This window comes from Dipodomys merriami, unplaced genomic scaffold (assembly GCF_024711535.1).
Source record: "Dipodomys merriami isolate MVZ:Mamm:240054 unplaced genomic scaffold, mDipMer1.0.p SCAF_125, whole genome shotgun sequence".
In the NCBI taxonomy this organism is placed as follows: domain Eukaryota; kingdom Metazoa; phylum Chordata; class Mammalia; order Rodentia; family Heteromyidae; genus Dipodomys; species Dipodomys merriami.
In genome coordinates this window covers 235,755-261,972 of record NW_027202549.1, presented here as the reverse complement: position 1 = coordinate 261,972, position 26,218 = coordinate 235,755, and the positions used below count along the sequence as shown (strand labels likewise).

The window sequence follows — 26,218 nt, the reverse complement described above, 5'->3', positions numbered from 1 at the left end:
GCGTGCTGCCATGGCTACGGAAGGGCCGCATTCCACCGGCTAGGACTGAGCCTACACTAGCTCCTCCCGCCAATCATGAGTGTGAAGGGAGGGGAGGCGTGGGAGGAGGGCCTTCTTGGCTAATCACTTCCGGGCACCAGCCAATAAGGAGAGAAGCTGCTCAGCCAATCAGCGTGCCTCGCTTCTGGCGTCCGGGCCGCTGCCTTGGAAACGGGCTGGGCGAGTCCAACCGCGGAGGGGTGCGGCGCGCGCGCGCGGCGGCCGGCGCCTGCGCAGTTCCGTGCGGCCGGGCCGCTCCCCCTCCCCAGCCCGGCCCCGTGGGCCCGCCCGCCGGCGCGGGGCGGGGCATCCGGAGCCGCGGGAGAGGCGACGCGGAGGCGCCGGCGGGCGGGTGAGCGGGGCGGGTGAGCGGGCGGCGGCCCCGCCGGGCCCCGCGGCTCCCTCAGCCGGCCCGGGCGCCCGACGACACCCCGGGCCGCTCCTCCCGCCAGGACTGGGGGCCGAGGCCACGGGCTCCCCCGGCCTGCGAGAGGCGGGGGGGGGTGGGGGGGGGCGTGGGGGTGTGGAGAGGGGAGTGGGGTGTGGGGAGTGGGGGTGTGGGGAGTGGGGTGTGGGGTGTGGGGGTGTGGAGAGGGGAGTGGGGTGTGGAGAGGGGTGTGGGGAGTGGGGTGTGGGGTGTGGGGGTGTGGGGAGTGGGGGTGTGGGGGGGCATGGAGAGGGGAGTGGGGAGTGGGGGTGTGGAGAGGGGTGTGGGGAGTGGGGGTGTGGGGGGGCGTGGAGAGGGGAGTGGGGAGTGGGGGTGTGGAGAGGGGTGTGGGGAGTGGGGGTGTGGGGAGTGGGGGTGTGGGGGGGCATGGAGAGGGGAGTGGGGTGTGGGGAGTGGGGGCGTGGAGAGGGGAGTGGGGTGTGGGGAGTGGGGGTGTGGGGAGTGGGGGCGTGGGGGTGTGGAGAGGGGAGTGGGGGTGTGGGGAGTGGGGGTGTGGAGAGGGGAGTGGGGGTGTGGGGAGTGGGGGTGTGGGGGGGCGTGGAGGGGGGTGTGGAGAGGGGAGTGGGGGTGTGGGGAGTGGGGGTGTGGGGGGGCGTGGAGGGGGGTGTGGAGAGGGGAGTGGGGGTGTGGGGAGTGGGGGTGTGGGGGGGCATGGAGAGGGGAGTGGGGGTGTGGGGAGGGGTGTGGAGAGGGGTGTGGGGGGGCGTGGAGGGGGGTGTGGGGAGTGGGGGTGTGGGGGGGCATGGAGAGGGGAGTGGGGGTGTGGGGAGGGGTGTGGGGAGTGGGGGTGTGGAGAGGGGTGTGGGGGGGCGTGGAGAGGGGTGGGGGGGCATGGAGAGGGGTGTGGGGGGCGTGGAGGGGGGTGTGGGGAGTGGGGGTGTGGGGATGGGTGTGGGGGGCCGTGGAGAGAGGAGTGGGGGTGTGGAGAGGGGTGTGGGGGGTGTGGGGAGGGGTGTGGGGGGTGTGGGGAGGGGTGTGGGGGGCATGGAGAGGTTTGTGGGGAGTGGGGGTGGAGAGGGATGTGGGGAGTGGGGAGGCGTGGTGTGGGGTGTGAGGAGGGGTGTGGGGGGCGTGGAGAGGGATGTGGGGGGTGGGGGGCGTGGAGAGGGGTGTGGGGACTGGGAGTATAGGGGGTGTGTGGAGAGGGTTGTGGGGGTGTGTGGGGGGCGTGGAGAGAGGGGGGAGGGGTATGGGGGAGAATAAACTTGGGGCACCCTGCAACCCCAGCCTTGGATCTGCTCAGTGGGGAATCCACGGGCCTGCACGTGCCTCAGCGTTTGCCTTTAAGTAACAGGTGTTGGCACTCTGGAAGCTTCCATGAAGGCGGGGAATGAGTCGGGAATCTTCCAGTTAATTGCAGTTACCTGTGCTTTTGCGTGTGCACGCGCACACGCGTGTGAGACGCACGTGCAGTGAATTAGCTCTCACCTGGGGGGGGGGCGTTCCTGATGCTTTTTAAAGTGAATTTGAAGGAGCCTAAGTAGACAAAGATAAGAGGACGAAAAACCCAGAGACTCAACACACAGCACTGTTCTCTTGGAAAGCAGGGGGAAAACGACGCTGCCAGGAACAGCATACTTTGGGTAGAAGAGTTGCAGAGAAATGTGAGGAGGGGAGAAGGGAGAGTCAGGTAGGTGACTATTTTGGGGGGTGGCGGTAGATTCTGGGGTTCCTTGGGTGGCGGGTGCAGATTGTAGGGTATTTTTCTATTAGGTTTATTGTGGGCAGTTTTCTGTATTTGAGTTCAGTTTCCAGGGACAAAGTGACAGTTGTTTTTTGGCCTGTGTACACGTGTCTGTACAGGGTTTGAAATCAGGGCCCAGGCGCTGTCCCCTAGTTTTTTTTTAACTCCACTCAAGGCTTGGTGCTCTGCGGCTTGAGCCACACCTCTGTTTATGGCAGTTTGTTAGTAAATTGGACCTAAGAATCTTATACATGGAATTGATGAACTTGCATATTTACATATTCATGCACCCATTAAGCGAATGCATCCTTCCCCCAGCTTGTTTTATCAGTGTCCTTTCTGTTTTCCTTTTAGGAGCTAAAGATCCATTCTTACCCCATGTGAGGAGTCAGCCGAGAGATGGAAAACTTCATTCTCTACGAGGAGATTGGCAGAGGAACCAAGACCGTGGTCTACAAAGGGCGGCGGAAGGGGACGATCAACTTTGTGGCCATCCTGTGTGCTGAAAAGTGCATGAGACCAGAAATCACCAACTGGGTGAGTGTGCGATGTGTCCACCCACGCGGGGAAGAGACAGTGCTCTGGTCAGAGGAGAAAGTAGCCAAGTGCCAGGTGTGGTAGCAGACGCCTGTAATCCTAGCACTTGGGAGGTGGCAGGATGTCAAGTTCAAGGATATATAGTTAGAGCCGGTCTCAGTAAACCAAAGGCTGGGTATGTAGCTCAGTGGTAGAGCCCAAGGCCCTGCGTTTGATACCCAGAACCATCAACAAAGTAAAACGAGAAAGGAAAAAGAAGTAAGTTATAAACTGAGCACTGGGCACTCACTTCTATCATCCTAGCTAAACTTAGGAGGCTGAGAGCTGAGGATTGTGGTTTGAAGCCAGCTGGGACAAGAAAGTCCTGGGGATTTTTAAAAATTATTTTTTTTGTTGGTCCTGGGGTTTGAACTCAGGGCCTTGGCATTGTCTCTGTGCTTCTGTGCTCAAGGCGAGCGCTCTACCACTTTGAGCCACAGCTCCACTTCTGGTTTTCTTGTGGTTCATTGGAGAGAAAAGAGTCTCACAGACATTCCTGCCAGGGCTGGCTTTGAATTGAGATCCTCAGATCTCAGCGTTCTGAGTAGCTAGGATGACAAGCGTGAGCCATTGGTGCCCAGCCTGGGATTTTTTAATTTTATTTTTCTCTTGGGGCTTGAACACAGGGATTTGGCAGTGTCCCTGAGCTTTTGTGCTCAAGATTAGTGCTGTACTACTTTGAGCCACAGCTCCATTTCCAGTTTTCTGGTGGCTCATTGGAGGTCAGAGTCTCCCCGACTTTCCTGCCCAGGCTGGCTTTGAACTTGGCTCCTCAGACGTCAGCCTCCTGAGTAGCCATCCTAATAAGCATGAAGACCAAACATCGTTAGCCTCATTTATTTCCCAGTGACCAGCCTTTCTTAATGTCTGAAAATAAATTACATCTTTTTTTCAGTCTATCTCCTGATCGCTCACTGAAGTGGTTTTTTACGTGCAAGAGTTCAAGAACTTTTTTTCCCCTCCCCCTTTCCCGGCAGGTCCGTCTCACGTATGAAATTAAGCACAAGAATGTCGTGACTTTTCACGAATGGTACGAGACCAGCAATCACCTGTGGCTCGTGGTGGAGCTCTGCACGGGTAAGCCTGGGCCCCAGATCTCGCGAGAACTGCCCCGAATGTACACACATGAATCTACTGTACCACAATCCAGAGTATTCACCGGGCAGGCCGGTAACCCTTGTGTTGCTTTTCATGGGTGAAAGCCACTGGCGCTGGTGGCTTCGAGAACAGATAAAAAAGAACGGGAGGCTGGCATAGTAGCACACCCCTGTCATCCCGGCTACTCAGGAGGCTGAGATCTGAGGATCCTGTTTCCATGCCTGTCTGGGCAGATAAATCTGAGAGACCCCTCAGATTAACTTGCCACAAACTGGAAAGGGCGGTGTGGTTCAAGTGGTAGAGCGCCAGCCTTGAGCAAAAAAGCTAAACAAGAGTGTGAGGCCGTGATTTCAAATCCCAGTACGGGCACATTCCATCCCCTACCCCCCCCCAAAAAAAGTATAAGGCAGAGCCTCATGCACCCTACTTTTTTATAGTGATTTATCATTATTTATTATTTTGTGGGAAAGTGGAGTGCGTGAGCAAAGTTGAACTGTCCCATGCTGCCACCTGGTGGCCATTCTGGGTTACAGCAGTGTCTTTGCACAGCTTGCTGTGATTCATACGCAGGGAAAGATGAGCATGAGAACCTTTTATTTTTTAGCAGTACAATAGAGGGGGGGAAAAATGGAACCTGGTACTGGTGGCTCACACCTGTCATCCTAGCTACTGAGGAGGCTGAGATCTGAGCCTGGGCAGGAAAAGTCTGTGAGACTCTTTATCTCTAATAAACTTCAAAAAAGCTGGAAGGGAGCTGTGGTTCAAGTGGTAGAGCACCAGCCTTGAGCAAAAAAAAAAAGCGCAGGGAACAGTGTCCAGGTCCTGAGTTCAAACTCTAGGTCCAGCAATAAAGAAGTAAGTTTGCAAGCTTCTATGTTATGCACTCAATAATAAGGATCATTAAATGGTGTTTTTTGTTTTGTTAGTTTTTTGTTTTGGTCAGTCGTGGGGCTTGAACTCTGGCCCTGGGCGCAGTCCCTCAGCTCTTCAGCTAAAGGCCAGCACTTTACCACTTGAGCCACAGCGCCACTTCTGGCTTTTTTTGGTGAATCCTTGGAGATAAGAGTCTCATGGGCTTTTCTGCCCGGGCTGCCTTTGAACTGTGAGCCTCAGGGCTCAGCTTCCTTGAGTAGCTGGGATTACAGGCGTGAGCCACGGCACCCGGCTTGGCTTCGCTTCTTCCTGTTAACATGAGGTTGGTAGGTTATGGAGATGACTTTTACTCAATGCCTTGCAGGTGGATCCTTAGAGACAGTTATTGCCCAGGATGAGAACCTTCCAGAAGATGTTGTGCGAGCATTTGGCGCTGACGTGATTGCCGGATTACACTATCTCCACACTCTGGGCATCGTGTTCTGTGACATTTCTCCAGGGAAGGTGATCCATTGATTTTTCATTTCCTAACTGCTGAGATCATAGTTACAGTAGCCTGGATTACAGGAGTGAGCTACCGGCCTCTAGCTCTGAAATTGTACCGGTTTATTAAGAAATTACTGTTCTCCTAAAGGTGCTGCACACAGGGGTGACAAGTCAGATCAGGCAGGTCACGAGCGCATTTCTTTGTGGACCGTGTCCTCCCCCCATGCTTCCCTCCCTCACCCCCAGTTTTTCCCTCCCGTTCCCACCCACAAGGAGTAGAGATCATTTTCTACTCCGTGTCAAGTGAGGACCACGGCTGCCTTTGTTCACCCTCCGTCCCTCCATTTCTGTGCCCCTGTCACCCTCCCAAAGAAAACAACCACAAAGAAAAAAGCCCCCGGGGTCCATTTCCTGGAGTCCATTCGGCTGCCTTCCACACAGGAGAGCGAGCGTGGTGTCGTTTGTCTCTCAGTGACAGCATCTTGCCTTTATAACGGCTGTGTAATATTCCATTGTGTGGAGGTACCACATGGTTTTTGGGTGGGGCATCCAGGCTGTTCGATTTAGTTTCTTGATTTATTTATTTTATTTTTATTTTTTTGGAGGTCCTGAACTCTAGGCCAGGCACTGCCCCTGAGCTTTTTATTTTTTTATTTATTTTTTAATTTTTTATTGTAAAGATACTATACAGAGAGTTACAGTTACATGAGTGAGGTAATGAGTACACTTCCTATTGAGCAGTTACCCCCTCCATTGTTTTCCCCCTACCATCCTTTCCCTCCCTACCTTCCCTGAGGTTTTTTTTTTAATTGTGATTAAGTGATTACATAATTTCCCAAATTTCACAGTATTGTGGAATAATGATGCTCATTTAAAGTCACAAGTTCATTCTAACTTTCCTGGAGCAAATTGTCTATCACAGTCTATAACATATAACGGTGCTCATATGTTATACACCATACCTGTGATCAGCAGCATGGGGATTTTTAGTAGTGGTTCGACCAGATGAGTGGGAGTTCTTTGTTTCTTAAGTCCTGTTAATTTTGTCGTATCACCTAACATTTTGGATTTAGCATCCACTTATCAGGGAGACCATGTACTGTTTGTCTCTTTGCTCTTGGCTTACCTCGCTCAACATGATTCCTTCTAGCTCCATCCATTTCCCTGCAAATGCCATTATTTTGTCCTTTCTGATGGCTGCATAATATTCCATTGTGTATAGATACCACAATTTTTTGATCCATTCATCTGTGGTGGGGCATCTGGACTGTTTCCATACCCTGGCTATTGTGAACAGTGCTGCAGTAAACATGGAGGTGCACGTATTCTTGATTTATTTTTAATCTGCTCAGATTCTTCTGGAAGGTCCCGGCACGCTGAAGTTTAGCAATTTCTGCTTGGCCAAAGTGGAAGGGGAAAACCTAGAGGACTTCTTCGCGCTGGTGGCCGCCGAGGATGGAGGCAGCGGCGACAGCAGGGAAAACACCCTCAAGAGAAACATGAAAGCGAGGGTGAAGGGTATGTGGCCCCGAGAAGAAGGGGGGGTTGTTGGTTGTGAGATTTGAACTCAGGGCCTAGGTGCCGTCCCTGAGCTTTTTTGCTCAAGGTGAGTGCTCTACCACTTGAGCCACAGCACCACCTCCAGTTTTCTGGTGGTTCCTTGGAGATCAGAGTCTCATAGACTTTCCTTCCCCGGGCTGGCTTTGAACTGTGATCCTCCGGATCATCTCAGCCTCCTGCTGAAGTAGCTGGGTTGACAGGCGTGAGCCTCTGGTGCCGGGCACACGTCCATTGTTTCTTGATGTCTGTTGCCATCTCCCCAGTCTGCCAGGCCGGGCGCGTGCTGGGGAGAGGGAAAGGCCTAAGACGTCGTGTGTGTTTTGGTTTTAGGGTCTCTGATGTACTCAGCCCCGGAAATCGTGAGGGGCACGGACTGCACCCCTGCCAGCGACCTGTGGTCGGTGGGCTGCCTGCTGTACGAAATGTTCTCAGGTGATGCGTTTTGATCCCCTCCCTAAATCAGCCAGGTTGGCAACAGAGAATGAAAACAGAAACAGGGTTCACGAGGCACTTAGTGACTCCCCTCCGTCATCCTTTGCTACTCAGGAGGCTGAGAAACAGAGGATCATGGTTCGAAGGATCGTGAGAGTCCCCTCTCCAAAAGAACCAGCAAAAAGCTGGGCTGGAGGCATGGCTCAAGTGGTTGAGCACCAGCTAAAGCAAGGCAGAATTAGTAGCAATTCTTGTCAAGGAGCTGGAAATCCTTGGGTCAGAGAGTCTGTCATCTGTGAACCGGAGGATGGATGAGGACAATTAGTAATGTATTTTTTTTTTTGTCAGTCCCAGGGCTTGAACTCGGGGCCTGGGCGCTGTCACTGAGCTGTTCAGTTCAAGGCTGGCGTTCTACTCCTTGAGCCACAGCGCCGCTTCATTTTCTGGCGGTTCATTGGAGATAAGAGTCGGGCGGACTTCCATGCCCTGGCTGGCCTCGAACTGCGATCCTCCCAATTTCAGCCTCCTGAGTAGCTGGGCTGACAGGTGTGAGCCACCGGCACCCGGCTGACCCATTTAATTTTGTCCCTTACCATGATTTCAGGAAAGCCCCCGTTCTCCTCAGAAAGCCCTTCGGAGTTAATTGAGAAGATTTTGTACGAAGATCCCTTGCCACCCATCCCGAAAGGTGAGCTCACGGGCTGCAGATAAGTTCATTTATCTCCTTTTTTGTTTTTCGATGTTTTTGTTCTTGTTTTGGTTGACCAGTCTTGGGGCTTGAATTCTGCCACATTTTATGCTGCGTTAAACAATCATCCGTCGGGTGCCGGTGGCTCCCGCCTGTCATCCCAGCTACTCAGGAGGCTGAGATCTGAGGATCACGGTTCCAAGCCAGCCCAGGCAGGAAAGTCCATGAGACTCTTCTCTCCCATGAACCACCAGAAAACCGGAAGTGGCGCTGTGGCTCAAGGGGTAGAGCGCCCGCCTTGAGCTGAAGAGCTGAGGGACAGCGCCCCGGCCCCTCAGTGTTCTGGAGGGTCCTACAGTCGATGCCTGACTTACCGATCTGATCCCTTTTTTCTTCTTTCTGAAAAATTTGTTGATAGATTCTTCACTTCCTAAAGCATCATCAGATTTTATTCACTTGCTTGATGGGTTACTTCAGAAAGATCCTCAGAAAAGGTATGGGGGCCATTTGATTGATTGATTGACTGACTGATTGCCAGTCCTGGGGCTTGAACCCAGGGCCTGGGCACTGTCCCTGAGCTGCTTTTTGCTCAAGGGGAGCACTCTACCACTTGAGCCACAGCGAGACCGTGATCCTCAGATCTCAGCCTCGTGAGGAGCTGGGATTACAGGTGTGCGCTACCACACTGGGCTGCCTTTGATGCTCTTTTGCGCAGGTTGACGTGGGCGGGGCTGCTGCAGCATCCGTTCTGGAAGGACGCGTTGCTGAGGGATGAGCAGGAGTCGGGCCTCGAAGACCTGAGCCTCAGGTGGGTATGAGCCTGGCCCGCGCTCTGCGATGGGAAGAGCAGGGACTGAGATTTTGCTGGGCTTTCATGGCTGAAGAGGACCCGGGGTTTGTCTGATGCAAGCTGGCGTCATGAATGTAGTTGGAACGCTTTTTGGAATTCTTGATTTTGCTTTCTCCCTTTTTAAATTCACTTGTTTTGCCAGTCTTGGGGCTTGACCTCTGGGCCTGGGCGCTGTCCCTCAGCTCTTCAGCTCAAGGCGAGCGCTCTACCACTTGAGCAGCAGCACCACTTCCGGTTTTCTAGTGCTTTATTGGAGTTCAGAGTCTCATGGCCTTTCCTGCCCGGTCTGGCCTCCAATCGCGATCCTCAGATCTCAGCCTCCTGAGTAGCGAGGATGACAGGCATGAGCCACTGGCATCCAGCCCTTTATTTCTCTGTGTGTGTGTGTGTGTGTGTGTGTGTGTGTGTGTGTGTGTGTGTGTGTGTGTGTGTGTGTGTGTGTGTGTGTGTGTTCAACTTTGTAATTTGCATCTGTAACTGGAGAGAGAGTTTCAGTGTCGAGCATGATCACCTTGGCTTTCTCCTGTGTAGTAGTAGCAGAGCTGCCATGGAATATTCTGGGCTCCAGGATTCCAGGGAGTTTTTGAAGAGTCCTCTGAATGCCCAAGCGAAAGGTCAGAGGGGCGGCCAGTGGACATGTCGCTCTTTCAGACTCGGTAAGCTTTTTTAAAAATGGTTTAAGTTTTCATTCTTCTGGGGTCAGTTCTGGGGTTTGAACTCAGGGCCTGGGCGCTGTCCCTGAGCTGCTTTTGCTCCAGGCTGGCGCTCTACCACTTGAGTCACAACACCCATTGGGGCTTTTTCTGAGTGGTTTATTGGAGATCCAGAGTCACACGGACTTTCCTGTCCCCGGGCTGGCCTCCAACCTCGATCCTCCAGATCTCAGCCTCCTGAGTCGCTGGGATGACCGGCGTGAGCCACCGGTGCCCAGCTGGATTTCATTCTTCAAGTCTTCCTTGTTAACACTTCATTTTTTAAATCTTTCCGTTCTGCTGCTGCAGAATGCTCATTTCCTCCGACAGAAAATCCAACGGAACTACGCCCCAAGAGCACCGATGGCGGCGAGTTAAACGAAGCCATGTTTCTCCTCAGGTATGGTGACTGCAAAACCCCCGAGGGAGTGGATGTCAATTGACCGTCCAAGTCTTTGTTTCTTTGACAGGGTCGGGGTTTGAACTCGGGGCCTTGTGCGTGCTGGGCCGGTGCTCGACCGCTTGAGCCAGGTCCCCAGTCCTTTGTCTTTGATTTTTTTTTGATTGTATTTCTAAGATGTGGCAAACTGAAAAAAAATGTAGCAGAGAAGCCTCTGGAATCAGGAATATATCTCCTTATAACTTATTCTCACCAAGCGCAAAGATCAGATTTCCCTTTCAAATGTTTTCTGAAACACAGCCACAAGTGGTTGTCATCCGTTGTGAAATACATGGTCTGTTTTATGACGTCCGCTCTGCCTGGACAAGCCTTCGTGTAAAAACACAGTAATAAAACCAGTATCGTCAGCTGGGTGGCTGGTGGCTCCCGCCTGTCATCCTAGCTACTCAGGAGGCTGAGATCTGAGGATCTCGGTTCAAAGCCAGCCCGGGCAAGAAAATCAGTGAGACTCTTATCTCGAATAAACCACTAGAAAACTGGAAGTGGCGCTGTGGCTCAAGTGGTAGAGTGCTCTCCTTGAGCTGAAGAGCTGAGGGACAGCGCCCAGGCCCAGAGTTCAAGCCCCACAACCCACCAAAAACACAAAACAAAAAAACCCAATATGGTAAGGTTTCTACTTAAAACACATATAGCAAATTGTAAGGGAAGGATATAAAGTTAGCTAGCCAGGGAATTATCTTCAAAGCACACACACAAAAAACCAACAGGGTTATATACGCAGACGTGAGTGGAAAGCTTTTCATTCGGATGAGAATCTGGACAGTTATTATACCCTGACTGATTTTCTTGACTATCCTAATAATTAACGATTTGTGCTGGTCCCAGGACTTGAACTCAGGGCCTGGGTGTTATCCCTGAGCTTTTTTTTTTTTTTTTTTTTTGCTCAAGGCCTACGATAGATCTAAATCAACCTCTAAATTGATCTAAACTGCTAAATAGATCTCAACCCACTGCTAACTCAGCTCGTGTGTGTTTTCAAGTTCTCGCCCAACCCCGAGGACCAGCACTGTGGTTTTACATCCTGATGAGGTCCTCACCCCGGATTCACCGCAGAAGAACTCTCCTCTGATCGAGGTGAGCGGGCTATCAGGAGTACTTGTCAGTCTAAGAAATAGGCAGCCGGGAGCCGTCCCTCACGCCTGTAATCCCGGCTACCCAGAAGACTGACATCTACTGACATCTGAGCATCACAATTCGAATCCAGCCTGGGCAGGAAAAGTCCTTGAGACTTTTTATTTTTATTTTTTCTTTCTGGGTTTGAAAAGGTCCTACGAGGGGGTGACAGTGTAGTATGTCCATATTTTTGCCAGTGTTTCTTTCTGTGCTTTGGTCGTGGGGCTTGAACTCTGGGCCTGGGCGCTGTCCCTGAGCTGTTTGCGCTCCAGGCTGGCGCTCTACCACTTGAGCCACAGCGCCACTTCGGGTTTTTGAGTGGTTCATCAGAGAGAAAGTCTCACGGGGACTTTCCTGCCCGGGCTGACTTCAAACCATGATCCTCGGGATCTCAGCCTCCTGAGTAGCTGGGGTGGCAGGTGTGAGCCACGCATGCCCTGCTTGGGTTAGTCCAGGGTTTTGTTGGTGTGATTTGTGGCCTGTGCTTGTATTTCAGGGGACGGATGGACCCCTGAGCCAGGAGGCGCTGGAGGTGCAGATACGGGACCTTATCTACATGGAGTCCGACCTAGTTGTCACCCCGATTATCGACAATCCCAAGGTACGCACAGACGCTGCCGTTCTTCAGACCTGAGGTGTTTTATTTATAACTTTTTCCTCCCAGTCAGTCGTGGGCCTGAACTCAGGGCCGGGGCGCTGTCCCTCAGCTCTTCAGCTCAAGGCAAGCGCTCTACCACTTGAGCCACAGCGCCACTTCCGGCTTTTTTCTTTTTGCTTATGTGGTGCTGAGGAATCGAACCCAGGGCCTCAGGCATGCAAGGCAAGTGCTCTACCACTGAGCCACCTTCCAGCCCTGACAGTCTCTTCTTACGTTCTCTTTTGTCTGTAACCTGGCACTGGGGACACATTAGGAGACAGATGATCAGAATTGAGATTGCATTTTGTATTTCTTATCTGCACCACAGATAATGAAGCCGCCGCCGATTAAGTTTGATCCCAAAATCCTGCATCTCCCCGCGCATTCTGGTAGGACCATAAAACTCCTCGTCAACCCTCCTCGCCCTCTCTAAACAAGCCCATCTGGCAACCCTGCCTGGAAATCCTCCTGTTGGGACGGGCATGATGAAATTCTCCCTTTTGTCGCTCCTGTTTCTCTTGCGTATGTGTCGGTCGTGGGGCTTGAACTCAGGGCCTGGGCGCCATCCCTTGAGCCGCTTTGTGGCTCCAGGCTGGCGCTCTCCCCCTTGAGCCTCAGCTCCACTCCCGGCTTGTTCTGCATGCTTCCCTGGAGCTCAAAGTGTCACCGACTTTCCCTGCTCGGGGCTGGCCTTGAACCTCGATCCTGTAGATCTCAGCCTCCGGGGTCCCTGGGCTGCGAGGCGAGCGCCGGGCTCTGGGGGGGGGGCTGGGACTCCGCCCCTCCCCAAGCCCTGTGCAAAGCTCTGCTTCCCCCGAGGGCAGCGGAGAAGCTGCTGGGTCTGAGGGAACAGGAGTGGAGCGAGTTCCTGCAACAGGCCTGCTCGCAGATCGACTCCGCAGAGAAGAACGCGGTGGCCTCGCGGGCCAAGCTCAACCTCCTGTGCTACCTGTGCACGGTGGCGTCTCACAAGGCCGTGGCCACGCGGCTCCTGCACTCCCCCCTGGTAGGCCCGGAGTCGGTGTGGAGATCCCTCAGGTCCTCCCACGGGCAACCATTTACCCTTTAGTCTGAGGGAGTCACTGAGCCGTTCCTTCTTTGGGCGGTGGGCGGGGGACTGAACGTGCGTGTTGAACTTTGTGTCCTAGTTCAACCTGCTCGTGCAACACCTGCGGATCGCCACAAACTGGGATGTGTAAGTCCTTGAAGCATTTCCACTGGGGGCCGTTAACTGCCGTCCTAAATGAGCACCTACTATGGACCAGTGGTAACTGCCGACTCGGGGCGTGTCTGGAGACTGCTGGATTGTAAGCTTTAAAAAAAAGAAAAGCTAAAGCCGTTATCCTGAATGTTCTAAATTCAAGTCTGAGATTGCAGGGAGTTCTAGAAGCTTCCAAAATTGTCCTTCACATACGTATTTGTCGTGAAATAGACCAATGCGTGTGTACGTGTGTGCGCATGTGCCAGAGCAGGGATGCGAACTCGGGACTTCCTGTCCACTCAAGGCTGGCGCTCCACCATTTGAGCTGCAGCGCCACCTCCGGCTTTTTCGGTGTGTGTGGTGCTGAGGACTCGAACCCGGGGCTTCCTGCGTGCCGGGCGAGCGCCCTGCCGCCGAGCCACCTTCGCAGCCTCCCCGCCGGCCGTCCTGAGCCCGTGTTCCGTGTCCCCCGCAGACGCTGCAAGGTGGCGCGCGTGATCGCCCTGCTGGCGTGCCACACCACGGAGCTGCAGGACAACGCGCCCGTGGTCGAGGTGTGCTGTCCGTCCATTCCTTGGTCTGGCTCCGCCCCTTGAGCCATGCCCCTGGGTGGCGCTTGTGTTACTTGGGAGACGGGATTTGATGTCTGGCTGGGCGGGGGCGCTGTGATTCTCCATGCCCCCCGGAGCTGGCTGCACTGGTCCGTGCCAGCCACTAGGTGTCGCATGAGCTTTTTTGCCCGGGCTGGATTCGCACTGTGCGCCTCGAAATCTCTACCCACCTCCCAGCAAGCTAAGGTGACCGTGTGCAGTCAACATGCCCGCTCTTAAGTTATTTCTTAGGGGACCCCCAGTATTTCATTGCTTCTTGTTTTGGGATTTTTAACCTGTGGCTTGAACTCAGGGCCTGGGCGCTGTCCCTGAGCTTTTTTTTTCCTCAAGGCTGGTGCTCTACCACTTGAGCCACAGCACCGCTTCTGGTTTTTGTTTTTGTTTTTGTTTTTTTGTATTTAATTAGAGATAAAAGCCTCAGGGACTTTCCTGCCCTGGGCTGGCTTTGACCTGCGATCCTCTCCATCTCAGCCTCCTGAGTAGCTGGGGTGGCAGGCGTGAGCCCCCGGCACCTCGTTCCCACTCCTCCCTTCTTAGGATAGTTGTGTTTTGTTGTGGGTTTTTTTTGTTGTTGTTGTCGGTTGTGGGCCTTGAACTCTGGGCCCGGGCGCTGTTCAGCTCCAGGCGAGCGCTCAACCACTTTGAACCGCAGCGCCACCTCCGGCGTTCTGGCGGTTTCATTGGAGATCAGAATCTCACGGACTTTGCCCGCCCGGGCTGGCTTTGGACCACGAGCCTGCAGATCTCGGCCTCCGGGTGGCTGGCATGCCGGCTGTGGGCCACCGGCGCCCGGCTGAGACCCGTCCAGAGTGAACCGCCTCACATGGCGCTAGGCCCTGAGTTCCAATCTCCACAGCCCCAAAACACGCACAAAACAAAACCCCCAAGGAAGACAAATGTGACGCTAATATAGAAAGTACGGAACATGGCATGCATCTCAACTAACTCTGCCTGTCTGTCTGTCTGTCTGTCTGTCAGGCAATTTCCCTGCTGACGGAATTACTCCGGGAGAACTTCAGGAACAGCAAGCTGAAGCAGCGCCTGCTGCCCACGCTGGGCGAGCTCCTGTACCTGGTGGCCACGCAGGTGACGCGCACACGCACGCACGCCCCTCCCCCCCACGTCCCCACACACACAGGTGCCCCTCCCCCCCGTCCCCACACACACAGGTGCCCCCCCGTCCCCACGCACACAGGTGCCCCTCCCCCCACGTCCCCACACACACAGGTGCCCCCTCCCCCCATCCCCACACACACAGGTGCCCCCTCCCCCGTCCCCACGCACACAGGTGCCCCCTCCCTCCCTCATCCGCACGCACAGGTGCCCCTCCCTCCCTCATCCGCACGCACAGGTGCCCCTCCCTCCCTCATCCGCAAGCACGCACGCACGCGCGCCCTCCTTCCCTCCCCCCAGCGCTGCCAAAGAGCAGCAGGGATTACAGGCGTGCGCCACAGCGCCCGCTGGAGCGGCTCCTTGCTTTTGTTCGTTTCTGCTTCCTCCTCGGACGGGGCCGCCGTCCCCCGCCTGGCCATCTTCCTCCCTCCCCCGCCTGGCCATCTTCCTCCCTCCCCCGCCTCGCCATCTTCCTCCCTCCCCCGCCTCGCCATCTTCCTCCCTCCCCCGCCTCGCCATCTTCCTCCCTCCCCCGCCTCGCCATCTTCCTCCCTCCGCTGGGCTCAGGAGGAGAAGAAGAACCACCCTCGGGAATGCTGGCCGCTGCCCTCCGCCACCTACACCGTGGTCATGAGATGCCTGCGGGAAGGGGTGAGACCCCCGCTTCCTCACCCCTGCTGGGCACTGAGCCCCCAAGCCAGGGACCTGCCCTGGGGGAAAGATAAAAATGGGGCTGGAACTCAGGGCCCGGGCGCCGGTCCTGCGCTGCTTTGTGCTCAGGGCTGGCGCGCTACCACTCGAGCCATATGTATATGGCGCCACTTCCGGTTTTCTGGTGGTTCGTGGGAGCTAAAGACGCTCAGGGACTTTCCCGCCCGGGGCTGGCTTCGAACCGCCGTCCTCTGGAACTCAGCCTCCTGAGTAGCCAGGTGTTTTTAAGTTGGCTGTTGTTTTTGCCTTTGAACGTGTCGCTAAAGCTGACATCGCCCGGGGATAAGCGAATTCTGTGTGTCTGCTTCAGGGACTCGAACCCAGGGCCTGGGTGCAGATCAAGTGATCTCTACCTCAGTCTGACACTTTCTATTCTTCTGTGTAGAGCTAGCTGGAGATGGACGGATGCTGTTGGCATCATCTGTCCATCTGTCCACCTGTCCACCCACCCAACGTCCACCTGTCCTTCCACCCACCCATCCATACACCCATCCATCCATCCACCCATCCACCTGTCCATCCATCCACCCATCCATCCATCTGTCCACCCATCCCTCCACTCGTCCATCTGTCCATCCACCCATCCATCCACCCATCCATCTACCCTTCCATCCATCCACCCATCCCTCCACCCGTCCATCTGTCCATCCACCCATCCACCCGCCCATCCCTCCACCCATCCATCTGTCCATCCACCCATCCTTTCACCCATTCATCTGTCCATCCATCCACCTATCCATCCACCCGTCCATCCGTCCACCCATCCATCCGTCCATCCATCTGCCTGTCCATCTGTCCATCTGCCTGTCCATCTGTCCATCCACCCACCCGTCTGTCCATCCATCCACCTGTCTGTCCATCCATCCGTCTACCCATCCATCCACCCATCCATCTGTCCATCCACCCGTCCATCTGTCCATCCACCCGTCTGTCCATCCATCTGCCCGTCTGTCCATCCATCTGCCCGTCTGTCCATTTATCCGCCTGTCCATCTGTCCATCCACCCATCCATCTGTCCATCTATCCACTCATCCATCCGCCCATCCGTCTATCCATCGGCCTGTCCATCTGTCCACCCGTCCATCTATCTGTCCATCCACCCATCTGTCCATCCACCCATCCATCTGTCCATCCACCCATCCTTTCACCCATTCATCTGTCCATCCATCCACCTATCCATCCACCCGTCCATCTGTCCACCCATCCATCTGTCCATCCATCTGCCTGTCCATCTGCCTGTCCATCTGTCCATCCACCCACCCGTCTGTCCATCCATCCACCTGTCTGTCCATCCATCCGTCTACCCATCCATCCACCCATCCATCTGTCCATCCACCCGTCCATCCACCCGTCCATCTGTCCATCCACCCGTCTGTCCATCCACCCGTCTGTCCATCCATCTGCCCGTCTGTCCATTTATCCGCCTGTCCATCTGTCCATCCACCCATCCGTCCATCTATCCACTCATCCATCCGCCCATCCGTCTATCCATCGGCCTGTCCATCTGTCCACCTGTCCATCTATCTGTCCATCCACCCATCTGTCCATCCACCCATCCATCTGTCCCTCCATCCCCCCATATTTCTTTTTCTCTCTCCTGCGAGTCCCGGGCCTTGAACTCGGGGCAGCCATCTTTCCCTTAGCCCCCCCCCCCCACCCGGGGGCCTGGCGCCCTCCCCCTCGCACCGTGTCACCCGCCCGGCTTTTCCCCGGCGGCTGAGCGGCGCTGCGTGTGTGCAGGAGGAGCGCGTGGTGAACCACATGGCGGCCAAGGTGGTGGAGAACGTGTGCAGCACGGGCGCGCCGCAGGGCCAGGGCTTCATCACCAGCGAGGCGGGCCCCGCGCTCTGGTTCCTCTTCCGCCACTCCACCGTGGACGCGCTGCGCCTCACCGCCATCTCGGTAAGCCCCGCGGCCCCAGCCCCGACCCGCCCGCCTGGAACCCCGGCTCGGGAGGCTGAAGTCCCGAGGATCGCTCTCCAGAGCCAAGCCCCGCCCAAGGCTAGCGCCACACCTCCGCTTTGGGGTTTTGTTGGTTTCCCCTGGTTCACCTGAGAGAACCCTGACAGACTTTGCGTGCCCGGGCTGGCTGGGAACCCCCATCCTCAGATCTCAGCCCCGAGAGTAGCTGGGACGGCAGGCATGCGCTACGCACCGCTGCCCGGCTCGGAGAAAGCTGCTTTTGCAGTCTTGTCACAGGCTGTCTGGAGCACGCTGGACTTGAGTGACTGGGCGCCGAGAGAGAGAGAGAGAGAGAGAGAGAGAGAGAGAGAGAGAGACAGACAGACAGACAGACAGACAGACAGACAGACAGACGGGAAGCTGCACGCGCACGCATGTGTGGCTAGTCCTGGGTGGGTTGAAGGAAGACGAGTCCTCTTCTGGTCTGATTGATTGAAACCTGGCCCTGTGTGGCCCCTTGAGTCCTCTGCCTCTGGGCCGCCTCCGCCCTGTGTTTCTCTTCTAGGTCCTGGGGATTTGCTTTTTGCTTCTTTTGATATTCACAAGTTGTTAGGGGCAGCGACGCCGTGCATCGGGTGTGTGCGTCAAGCCTGACTTTCTTGGGCCCCAGGGTTTGGCTTCACAGACCACGATCCTCCGGATCTCAGCCTTCTGAGCGGCGAGCGTGATGGGCGTGGGCCCCGGGGGGCGGGGCTTCCCGCCTCTCTCACGGGCGCCCCGTGGCTCCTCCTCCCCCGCAGGCCCTGTGTCGCATCACCCGGCAGTGTCCCGCCGCCTTCCAGAACGTGATCGAGAAGGTGGGGCTGCCGGCCGTCATGGGCGCCTTGGCCTGCTCGGCCTGCAAGGCGCAGCAGTGCCTGCTCACCCTCTTCGCCACCATGCTGTCCTGCGGCCTCCACCTGCAGAGGCTCGTCCAGGAAAAGGTGGGTCTGCGCCCTCGCAGTCGCCATCCGGAGCCGCCCGGGCAGCGCCTGCCTGTAATCCCGGCTCCTCAGCAGGCTGAGCGAGGAGGACCGAGGTTCACAGCCAGTGAGGGGAAGGGAATTTCCCCGATGGGAAATGGACGTGGCGCCGCGGCTCAAGTGGTAGAGCGCTCGCCTTGAGCTGGAGAGCTGAGGGACAGCGCCCGGGCCCCGGGTTCAAGTCCCGCGGCCAACCAAAAAAGGGAAATGAGGTAGCGGGTGTGATGTCGGGCGCTGCCATGGGTGGGGTGATGATGATGATGATGGTCTGTGGGGTGGTGGCCGTGGCCGTGGCCGGCTTCGCTTAGCGCCGAACCCGCGCTCTCCATCGCCTCCCGCAGGACTTCGTGTCCACGGTCATGCGGCTCCTGGACAGCCCCTCCACGCCCACCCGAGCCAAAGCCTTCCTGGTGCTGCTCTACATCCTCATCCACAACCGCGAGATGCTGCTGCTCAGCTGCCACGCCAGGTGAGCCTCTCCCCGGCCGGGACGCAGGGACGGCGTGGCGGAGCCCGGCCGGGCAGTGCGCAGCGCGGCCGTCACACAGGACGCTCCGGGTGGCCGTGAGCCCCGGGAGCCATGCTGGGAACCCCCCCCCCAGCCCCCCCACACCTTCTGCTCGTTCTCTGGGTCAGGAGCGGGAGGGGGGGCACCGAGTGGGAGACCAGCCCCCCCCCCCCGCAAGGCTGGCACTCTCCCGCTCTAGACACACCGCCGCTTCTGGCATTTTTGCTGGCTCACTGGAGTTAGGAGTCTAACAGGGGCGTTTGCCTGCCCGGGGCGGCTTCGGATGGCGAGTCTCAGAATCTCAGCCTCCTGACTGGCTGGGACTGCAGGCGTGCGCTACGGGACGCCCGGCCGGGACTAGATTGTGGTTCGAGGCCAGCCTGGGCGGGAAAGCCTGTGAGACTCTGATCTCCAGTGAACCACTAGAAAACTGGAAGTGGCGCTGCGGCTCAAGTGGTAGAGCACCAGGACCCAAACCCTGAGTTATTGCCAGCACACACACAATCAGTAGCCAAAGATACTTGGAAAGGTTCGAACTCAGGACCTGGGCGCTGTCCCCGAGCCTCTTTGAGCTCAAGGCTGGACCTCTGCAATTAGAACCAGGGCTCCACTTCTGATTTCTGGTGGGTTCCTTGGAGATGAGAGTCTTGGCCTTTTTCTGCCTGGGGCTGGCTTCGAACCACGATCCTCCGGATCTCGGGCTCCCTGAGTCGCTGGGAGGGCGGGCGTGAGTCCCCGGCTGCCCCGTGAGCTTTGTCGGGTGCACCTGGACGGGGGGGGGGGGGGGGGGGGGGGGGGGCAGAGCTCAGGGTCGGCGTGCTGGGCCCCCCCCCCCCCCCGCCTGCCCGGGGGTGTGCGCCACGGCTTCCGGTGCGCCCGCAGGCTGGTGATGTACATCGAGAGGGACAGCAGGAGGGCCTCGCCACGCCCCGAGCCGCAGGCCTGCGCCCAGCACCTGTCCCGATGCCTGCGGCTGCTCACCCAGCACATCGCCCAGGAGCTGCCGGGCATTCTGGGTAGGCCCCTCCCCCTCCCTGACTCCTGCCTCCCCCCCTCCTCCCTTCCCCCCCCCCATCTCCAGATCTCAGCCCGGCGGGCGGGTAGCCGGGACTACAGGCGTGAGCTGCGGCGCCCGGCCGTCGGCGCTGTGTCTGTGCCTGCAGGGGACATCCTCCAGGCCCTGGCTAACGTGTCCGGCCGCAAACACCCGTCGACGGTCCAAGGCCGGCAGCTGAAGCTGTGCCTTCCCATGATGCCCGTGGCCCTGCACCTGGTCACTTCCCAGGTGACAACCCCCCCCCCCGAAATCCAGCCCTGGAGGAGGGCGGCGGGGCAGCGGCCCTGAGCATGCTCAACAGGTCCGCCGGGTCTCTCGCTTGAGCCCGGCGTCCGTCCGTCCGTGGCTCCTGGCTTTCACACGTCCGTCCCTGCAAACCCCCCCCCCCGCCCCCCCAGGTATTCCGGCCTCGAGTCCTCACGGAGGATTTCCTCTTCAGTTACGGAACGCTTCTGGTGAGTCCGCGCTTTCCCCTCGCGCCAGTCGTGGGGGGGAGCTCCCCGGCCCGGCCCCGGCCCCGCGCGCTGCGTGTTCAGGGCTGCTGCCGTTGCCCCTTGAACTGTGCTCAGCGCCACTTCCGGGTGTCTGGCGGCTTCAGTGGAGACCAGAGTCCGACCGGGACTTTTCCTTCCCCGGGCTGGCCTCAACGCGCCATCCTCCAGATCCCAGCCTCCCGAGGGGCGGGGATAGCGGGCGGGAACCGTGACGTGTCTATGCCTGAGAAGACGCCGCGCCACGGCTGGCTTGTCCCTGCGCTGTGGCGTGCAGCCGCCGCCGCTAATTGAAGAGTTCATGCTTTTCAGGGTCACATTAAGTCCATCGACTCCGGAGAAACCAACATCGACAGCGCCGTCGGTGAGTGCGCCACGGGCTTTCTTCTGTCAGTGGTGGGACCTGAACTCTGGGCCTGGGCGCTGTCCCTCAGCTCTTCAGCTCAAGGCGAGCGCTCTACCACTTGAGCCACAGCGCCACTTCCAGGTTTCTGGTGGTTCATTGAAGATAGTCTCACAGACTTTTCTGCCCGGGCTGGCTTCAAACTGCGATCCTCACATCTCAGCCTCCTGAGTCACTGGGGTGACAGGCGGGAGCACTGGCGTACTGCTGCCCCAAAATCTTGTGCCTGTGTCTGACACCATTAGCAGCTGGCATTTAGAACATGCAGGTGACAGCCGGGCGCTGGCAGCTCGCGCCTGTCATCCCAGCTACTCAGGAGGCTGAGATCTGGAGGATCGCGGTTTGAGGCCAGCTCTGGCAGGAAACACGTAAGACCCTCCAATCAAAACCGCTCAGGAAACTGGAAGTGGCGCTGTGGCTCAAGCGGTCGAGCGCCTGCCTTGAGCTGAAGAGCTGAGGGACAGCACCCAGGCCCAGAGTTCAAGCCCCACGACCGACAAAAAGTGGTGGTGCGTGGAGAATGAGGCTCGGTTGTGTGCGTGCGCAGGGCCGGCGGCGGCAGCGGAGTTCATCAAGATGGCGCTGTCCACTCTAGAAGCGGTGATCCAGTACCCGGCCTTCCTGAAGCAGCACCACGCTACCGTGAGTGCTTGCTGGGGTTTGGTGATGGGGCGGCGAGTGCTCTGCCCACCAGGGGGCGCTGGCGCTCCACCTCTCCCGGCCTCGCCAGTCCAGCCCCAGCCGCCGCCCGGGGAGCGGCAGACCCGTGGTCATCCCAACCACAAGGCCACGGAGGCTCCACTGGGAACTGACTTTTGGACAGACCCTTTCTCCCTGGCGCTGGTAGGCATGCCTGTAATCCCGGCCACTCAGGAAGATGGTGATCTGAGGATAGAGGATGGAACTTCAGAATAAAAGTCGGTCGTGGGGCTTGAACTCTGGGCCTGGGCGCTGTCCCTCAGCTCTTCAGCTCAAGGCTGGCGCTCGACCGCTTGAGCCCCAGCGCCACTTCCGGTTCTCTGGTGGCTCATTGTTGTTGAGGGTCTCGGTCTCATAGGCTTTCCTGGCTCGGAACTGCCATCCTCCGGATCGCAGCCTCCTGAGTCGCTGGATGCCGCGCCGGTGCCCTGGGCCCCCCATTTTTCCTGCACGGTTGCTTCTGTCTTGGTGCTTGCCGCTGGCTTCCCCTCGATCAGGGATTCGAACCCACGCTGTTGCTTGCTTGCAGGTCGTCGGCCACGTCCTGCCTCCGTTGGTGTCTCTGCTCCAAAGTCAAAACGGTGAGGCGGGTGTGGAGAAGCCGGCGGCGGCTGCGCGCTCCCGTCTCCCCACGCTCTGCTTTATTATTGGGGTTTTCCATGTTTTCCTTTCCGTGTGTCAGTCGTGGGGCTCGAACTCAGGGCCTGGGCGCTGTCCCTGGGCTCTGACTCAAGGCGAGCGCTCTACCACTGCAGCCACAGCGCCACTTCTAGTTTTCTGGTGGTTCCTTGGGGGACGAGAGTCTCAGGCTGGCCTTGAACTGCGATCCTCCGGATCTCAGCCTCCTGAGCGGCCGGGCTGACAGGCGCGCCCGCTTCCTTCCCGCTCCTCCCCTCGCAGTGGAGTGGCGGCTGGTGAGCCTGCGGCTGCTGTCAGAGGCTACGTCGCTGCTGGTGAACCCCGAGGCCGGCGCGGGGGCGGAGGAGGCCCAGGCCGAGTCGGACAGCGCCCTCCTGAGCCTTGTGCGAGACACGCTGCTCCCGCAGTGAGTGCCGGCCCCGGCTCTGTCCCCAGAGGCCGCAGGACGGGGTCAGGGGTCCTTAGGGATTGTTTTTTACACTTTGTCCATTCTGGGATTTGAACTCGGGGCCTGGGCACTGTCCCTCAGCTCTTCAGCTCAAGGCGAGCGCTCTACCACTGAGCCACAGCGCCACTTCCGGTTTCCTGAGTGGTTTATTGAGCATAAGACTCTCATGGCCTTTCCTGCCCAGTCTGGCCTCCAGTCACGATCCTCCGATCTCAGCCTCCTGAGTAGTGAGGGGCGGGAGCTCCCGGGCGAGCGTGCGGTTGGGAGCTGAGCGGCGGGCCTGTGCGTCGCTGTAGGTTCGCGCAGGTCCTCACGGAGTCCGGCCCTGTCCCTGCCTACGCGCTGAAGCTCCTCGTGGCCATGACGGAGCAGAACGCCACCCTGACCAGGTGCCGTGAGTCGCAGCCCTCCCCTCCTCCGGGGGGGTGGGGGCGCGTCCGGGTTGCGTGTGTGTGCCCCGCGGCCCCTGGGATTGGAACTCTGACACTGGGTTTTCTAGGCGGGCGCTGTACTGCTTGAGCCACGCACCCCGTGTAAGGTGATGGTGAATTTTTTTGAACTCGGGGCCCGGGCGCTGCCCCTGAGCTGCTTTTGCTCAAGGCCGGCGCTCTACCCCTTGGGCCATGGCCTTACTGCTGGGCTTTCTGGTGGTTCACTGGAGACCAGACTCTCACCAACTTTGCTGCCCGGGCTGGCCTCGAACCGCGATCCTCAGGCCTCAGCCTCCGGGGCCGCTGGGATGGCAGGCTGAGCCGCCCGCACCCCCAGCGACACACGCGGCAGGGAAGAAGCCACGCGCTGCTGCGCTGTGCCACGGAGCTGGAGCAAATTCATGGTGGATCACACAGGGCCGGGCAGGTGGCCCAGTGGTAGAGCGCTCGCCTTGCATGCATGAGGCCCTGGGTTCGATTCCTCAGCACCACATAAGCAGAAAAAGCCAGAAGTGGCGCTGTGGCTCAAGTGGTAGAGTGCTAGCCTTGAGCTGAAGAGCTGAGGGACAGCGCCCAGGCCCAGAGTTCAGGCCCCACGACCGACAAAAGCCTTCCCTCACGCCGTGTGTGTGATCCGCAGGCTGGTGGTGCAGAGCAAGCTGCTGCCGCTCATCTTCGCCCTCATCCTGGTGAGCAGGCGCCTCCCTGCGGCGGCCCCGGCCGGGGGGGGGCGGAGCTGTTTGGGGGGCCGGAGCTGTTTGGGGGGGTTGCACTAGTATTGGGACTTGAACTCGGGGCCTGGGCGCCCTGGAGCCACAGCTCCACTTCCGGCTTTTGGCCGCTTCCTTTGGAGCTCGCGCGCCCCAGGCTCCCCCGCGTGGGCTGGCCTCGCGCCGCGGTCCTCCGGCCCGGCCTCCCCGGCCGTGGGCCGGCCAAAGCCAGGCCGAGGGCAGGGGCGGGAGGGGAAGCTCAGCACGGCGCTGTGGTTCAAGTGGAAGAGCGCCCAGGCCCCGAGTTCCAGTCCCAGGATAGACACGCGCGCGCACGCGCAGCCGCGGCGGGGAGGCAGCAAACACGCGTGTTGCAGGAGCCGCAGGAGGGCGCGGCGGGGGCCGGCTCGCAGAGCGTCGTGGCGCTGCTCAGCAACCTGGTGGCCGGCGGGGACTCGCACATGAGCCTGCTGCACGAGCACGGTAGGGCGGCCCCGGCGTGTGTGTGCGTGTGTGCGTTCCAAATGAGACCCCATGGAGCAATGATCCAGCACGCCCATTTTTGATCCAAAAGCTGCGAATGGAGCTGTGGCTCAAGTGAGAGCAGCAGGACACACACACACACACACACACACACACACACACACACACACACACACAGCTCAGAACAAGCCGGGCGCTGGTGGCTCACGCCTGTCATCCTAGCTACTCAGGAGGCTGAGATCTGAGGATCGCGGTTCAAAGCCAGCCCGGGCAGGAAAGTCCGTGAGACTCTGATCTCCAATGAACCGCAAGAAAACCGGAAGTGGCGCTGTGGCTCAAGTGGTAGAGTGCTCACCTTGAGCTGAAGAGCTGAGGGACAGCGCCCAGGCCCAGAGTTCAGGCCCCACTACCGACAGGGAAAAAAAATACAAGAGCTGTACTGGGAGAGGCTGGGGTCCCCCCCTCCCCCCTCCCTCCCTCCCTCCCTCCCTCCCCCCCCCCCCCCCCGTGCTGGTGCTGGGGCTTGAACTCAGGATCTCTCAGGTTCCCTGGGGTGTTTTGGCTTGCTTGCCGAGTGTGTGTTAGGTTTCTGGGCTGGCTTTGACCCGCGATCCTCCCGATCTCAGCCTCCCCGGTCTCTGGGCGTGTCATTCATGACTGTTTCCGTCCCCACCGCCCAGGGCTGGTGAGCCGCGTGTGTGGCCTGTTCACGCACACGGCCACGCTCTACCTGGACGGGATGAGCAAAAGCAACAACGAGATGGCCACGGCGCTGCTCTGCTCGCTGCTGGACATCCTGCAGGCCTTGCTGGCGCACGCGTCCGGGGTGGTGCGCCAGGCGCTGCAGGTGCGTGCTCGGAGCCCGCCCCCCCCCCCCCCCAGGCTGAGATCCGGGGGATCGCGGGTCAGAGCCAGCCCGGGCAGGAACGGCCGCAGGACTCCCAGGGAACCACCAGAAACCCCGCAGGTGCCACGGGGTGGTTTACGTGGCCGAGCACCAGCCTTGAGCACAAAGAGGCTCCGCGACCGTGCCCAGGCCGCGGGTTCAAGCCCCGGCACCGGCCCACGGGATGCAGTGTGTCTCCCACGTGTTCTAGGCCCAGAAGTCGGGCTCCGGGGGGGCCACGCAGGCCGCGGAGAACCTTCTGGTGCGCAGCAAGCCGCTCGCGGGCCTCGCCAGCCTCCTCGTCCTGCTGGTGAGCGCTGGGGGCCCGCCGCGGCCCCGGGAGGGCGCCTCGCCGCAGCCCCGGGAGGGCGCCTCTGTGGGCTCTGATAGACGGCCTCTGCGTAACGCCCGCTTCCCCCCAGCTGCCCAGCGCGGACCCCGAGGTGGCGGGCGCGGCGGCGCGCTGCCTGTCGGTGCTGGCGCAGCTGTACGGCGGGGAGCAGCCGGCCCGCCTCGCGCCCGCGCACCTGCGCAGCTGGGCGGCCGCGCTCAGCGCCAGCCCCGAGCCGCGGGCGCGGAAGCTGCTGCTGCGGACGCTCCGCAGGATGGTGAGCGCGCACGCGCGGGGCGCAGGGGGCGGGGCGCGGGGGGGACCGAGCGGATGGCGCTAGGCGGGGCGGGCTGGGCGTGGAGGATGGCGGGCGGTAGCTGCTGTCCGTCCGTCCGTCTGACCCCTGCCCCCGGCCTGGTCCCTCGCAGGTGACCTCCAATGACAAGCACGCCGAGAGCGTCAGGGGCGCGGGCGGCCTGCGGCAGGTCCTGGGCCGGCTGGCCGGGGCCGAGGGGTACGTGGGGGTTGGCGGGGGTTGGCGGGGGTCGGAGCGCGGCCGTGGGGGGCCCCGCGATGGCGGCCGGCGGTGCGCGGGGCGGGCGCTGCTGACTCGCCTTTGGGGCCCCTCCCGCAGGGCCCCCGCGGACCCGGCCGTGGCCTCGCTGGCGCTCGAGGTGCTGCAGGCGGCCGGCGCTCCACCCCCCCCCCAAATAAAGGCACCTGAACCCTGAAACCCTGCCGGCCTCCGCCTCGGTCTCTCCCCCCCCCCCCGGCGGCGCAGAGCCCTGCCTCCCCCGGAGCCGTGCGCTCGCCCAGCCCAGCACCACTGTCCAGGCCCTTCCGGCACTGTGCGGCCCTCGCCGCTCCATGCGCCCCTGGCGGGCCGGCTCTTCCCTTGTTGGCGGGGCGCGCTCTCATTGGCCAGTGGCGGGCTGG

At 59.2% G+C, this 26,218-nt stretch overlaps 1 protein-coding gene across 6 annotated transcripts; it reads left to right on the top strand.

Annotated features, from left to right (window-relative positions):
- The first annotated feature begins 337 nt into the window (after nt 1-337).
- Nucleotides 338-26,015, top strand: Ulk4 (unc-51 like kinase 4). 6 transcript variants are annotated; one of them, XM_070017489.1, is made up of 38 exons: nt 338-391; nt 2,032-2,117; nt 2,526-2,708; nt 3,725-3,824; nt 5,083-5,222; nt 6,557-6,722; nt 7,095-7,196; nt 7,801-7,884; nt 8,303-8,378; nt 8,600-8,692; nt 9,266-9,390; nt 9,736-9,826; nt 10,867-10,960; nt 11,496-11,600; nt 11,965-12,025; nt 12,461-12,642; nt 12,785-12,831; nt 13,313-13,391; nt 14,427-14,534; nt 15,129-15,212; nt 17,013-17,174; nt 17,975-18,157; nt 18,538-18,665; nt 19,587-19,720; nt 19,868-19,989; nt 20,160-20,216; nt 20,565-20,616; nt 21,203-21,297; nt 21,884-21,935; nt 22,255-22,399; nt 22,738-22,830; nt 23,513-23,561; nt 23,960-24,065; nt 24,746-24,912; nt 25,163-25,261; nt 25,374-25,559; nt 25,711-25,796; nt 25,917-26,015. In XM_070017489.1, exons 3-38 carry the CDS (start codon nt 2,571-2,573, stop codon nt 26,011-26,013), a joined length of 3,888 nt encoding a protein of 1,295 aa, XP_069873590.1. In that variant the 5' UTR covers nt 338-391; nt 2,032-2,117; nt 2,526-2,570; the 3' UTR covers nt 26,014-26,015. The 6 variants fall into 6 exon arrangements, with proteins under 6 accessions (XP_069873590.1, XP_069873589.1, XP_069873592.1 ...); XM_070017488.1 differs by having other exon boundaries at nt 349-391; nt 2,035-2,117; XM_070017491.1 differs by lacking the exon at nt 338-391 and adding an exon at nt 1,688-1,781 and having other exon boundaries at nt 2,035-2,117.
- The last annotated feature ends 203 nt before the right edge of the window (nt 26,016-26,218 follow it).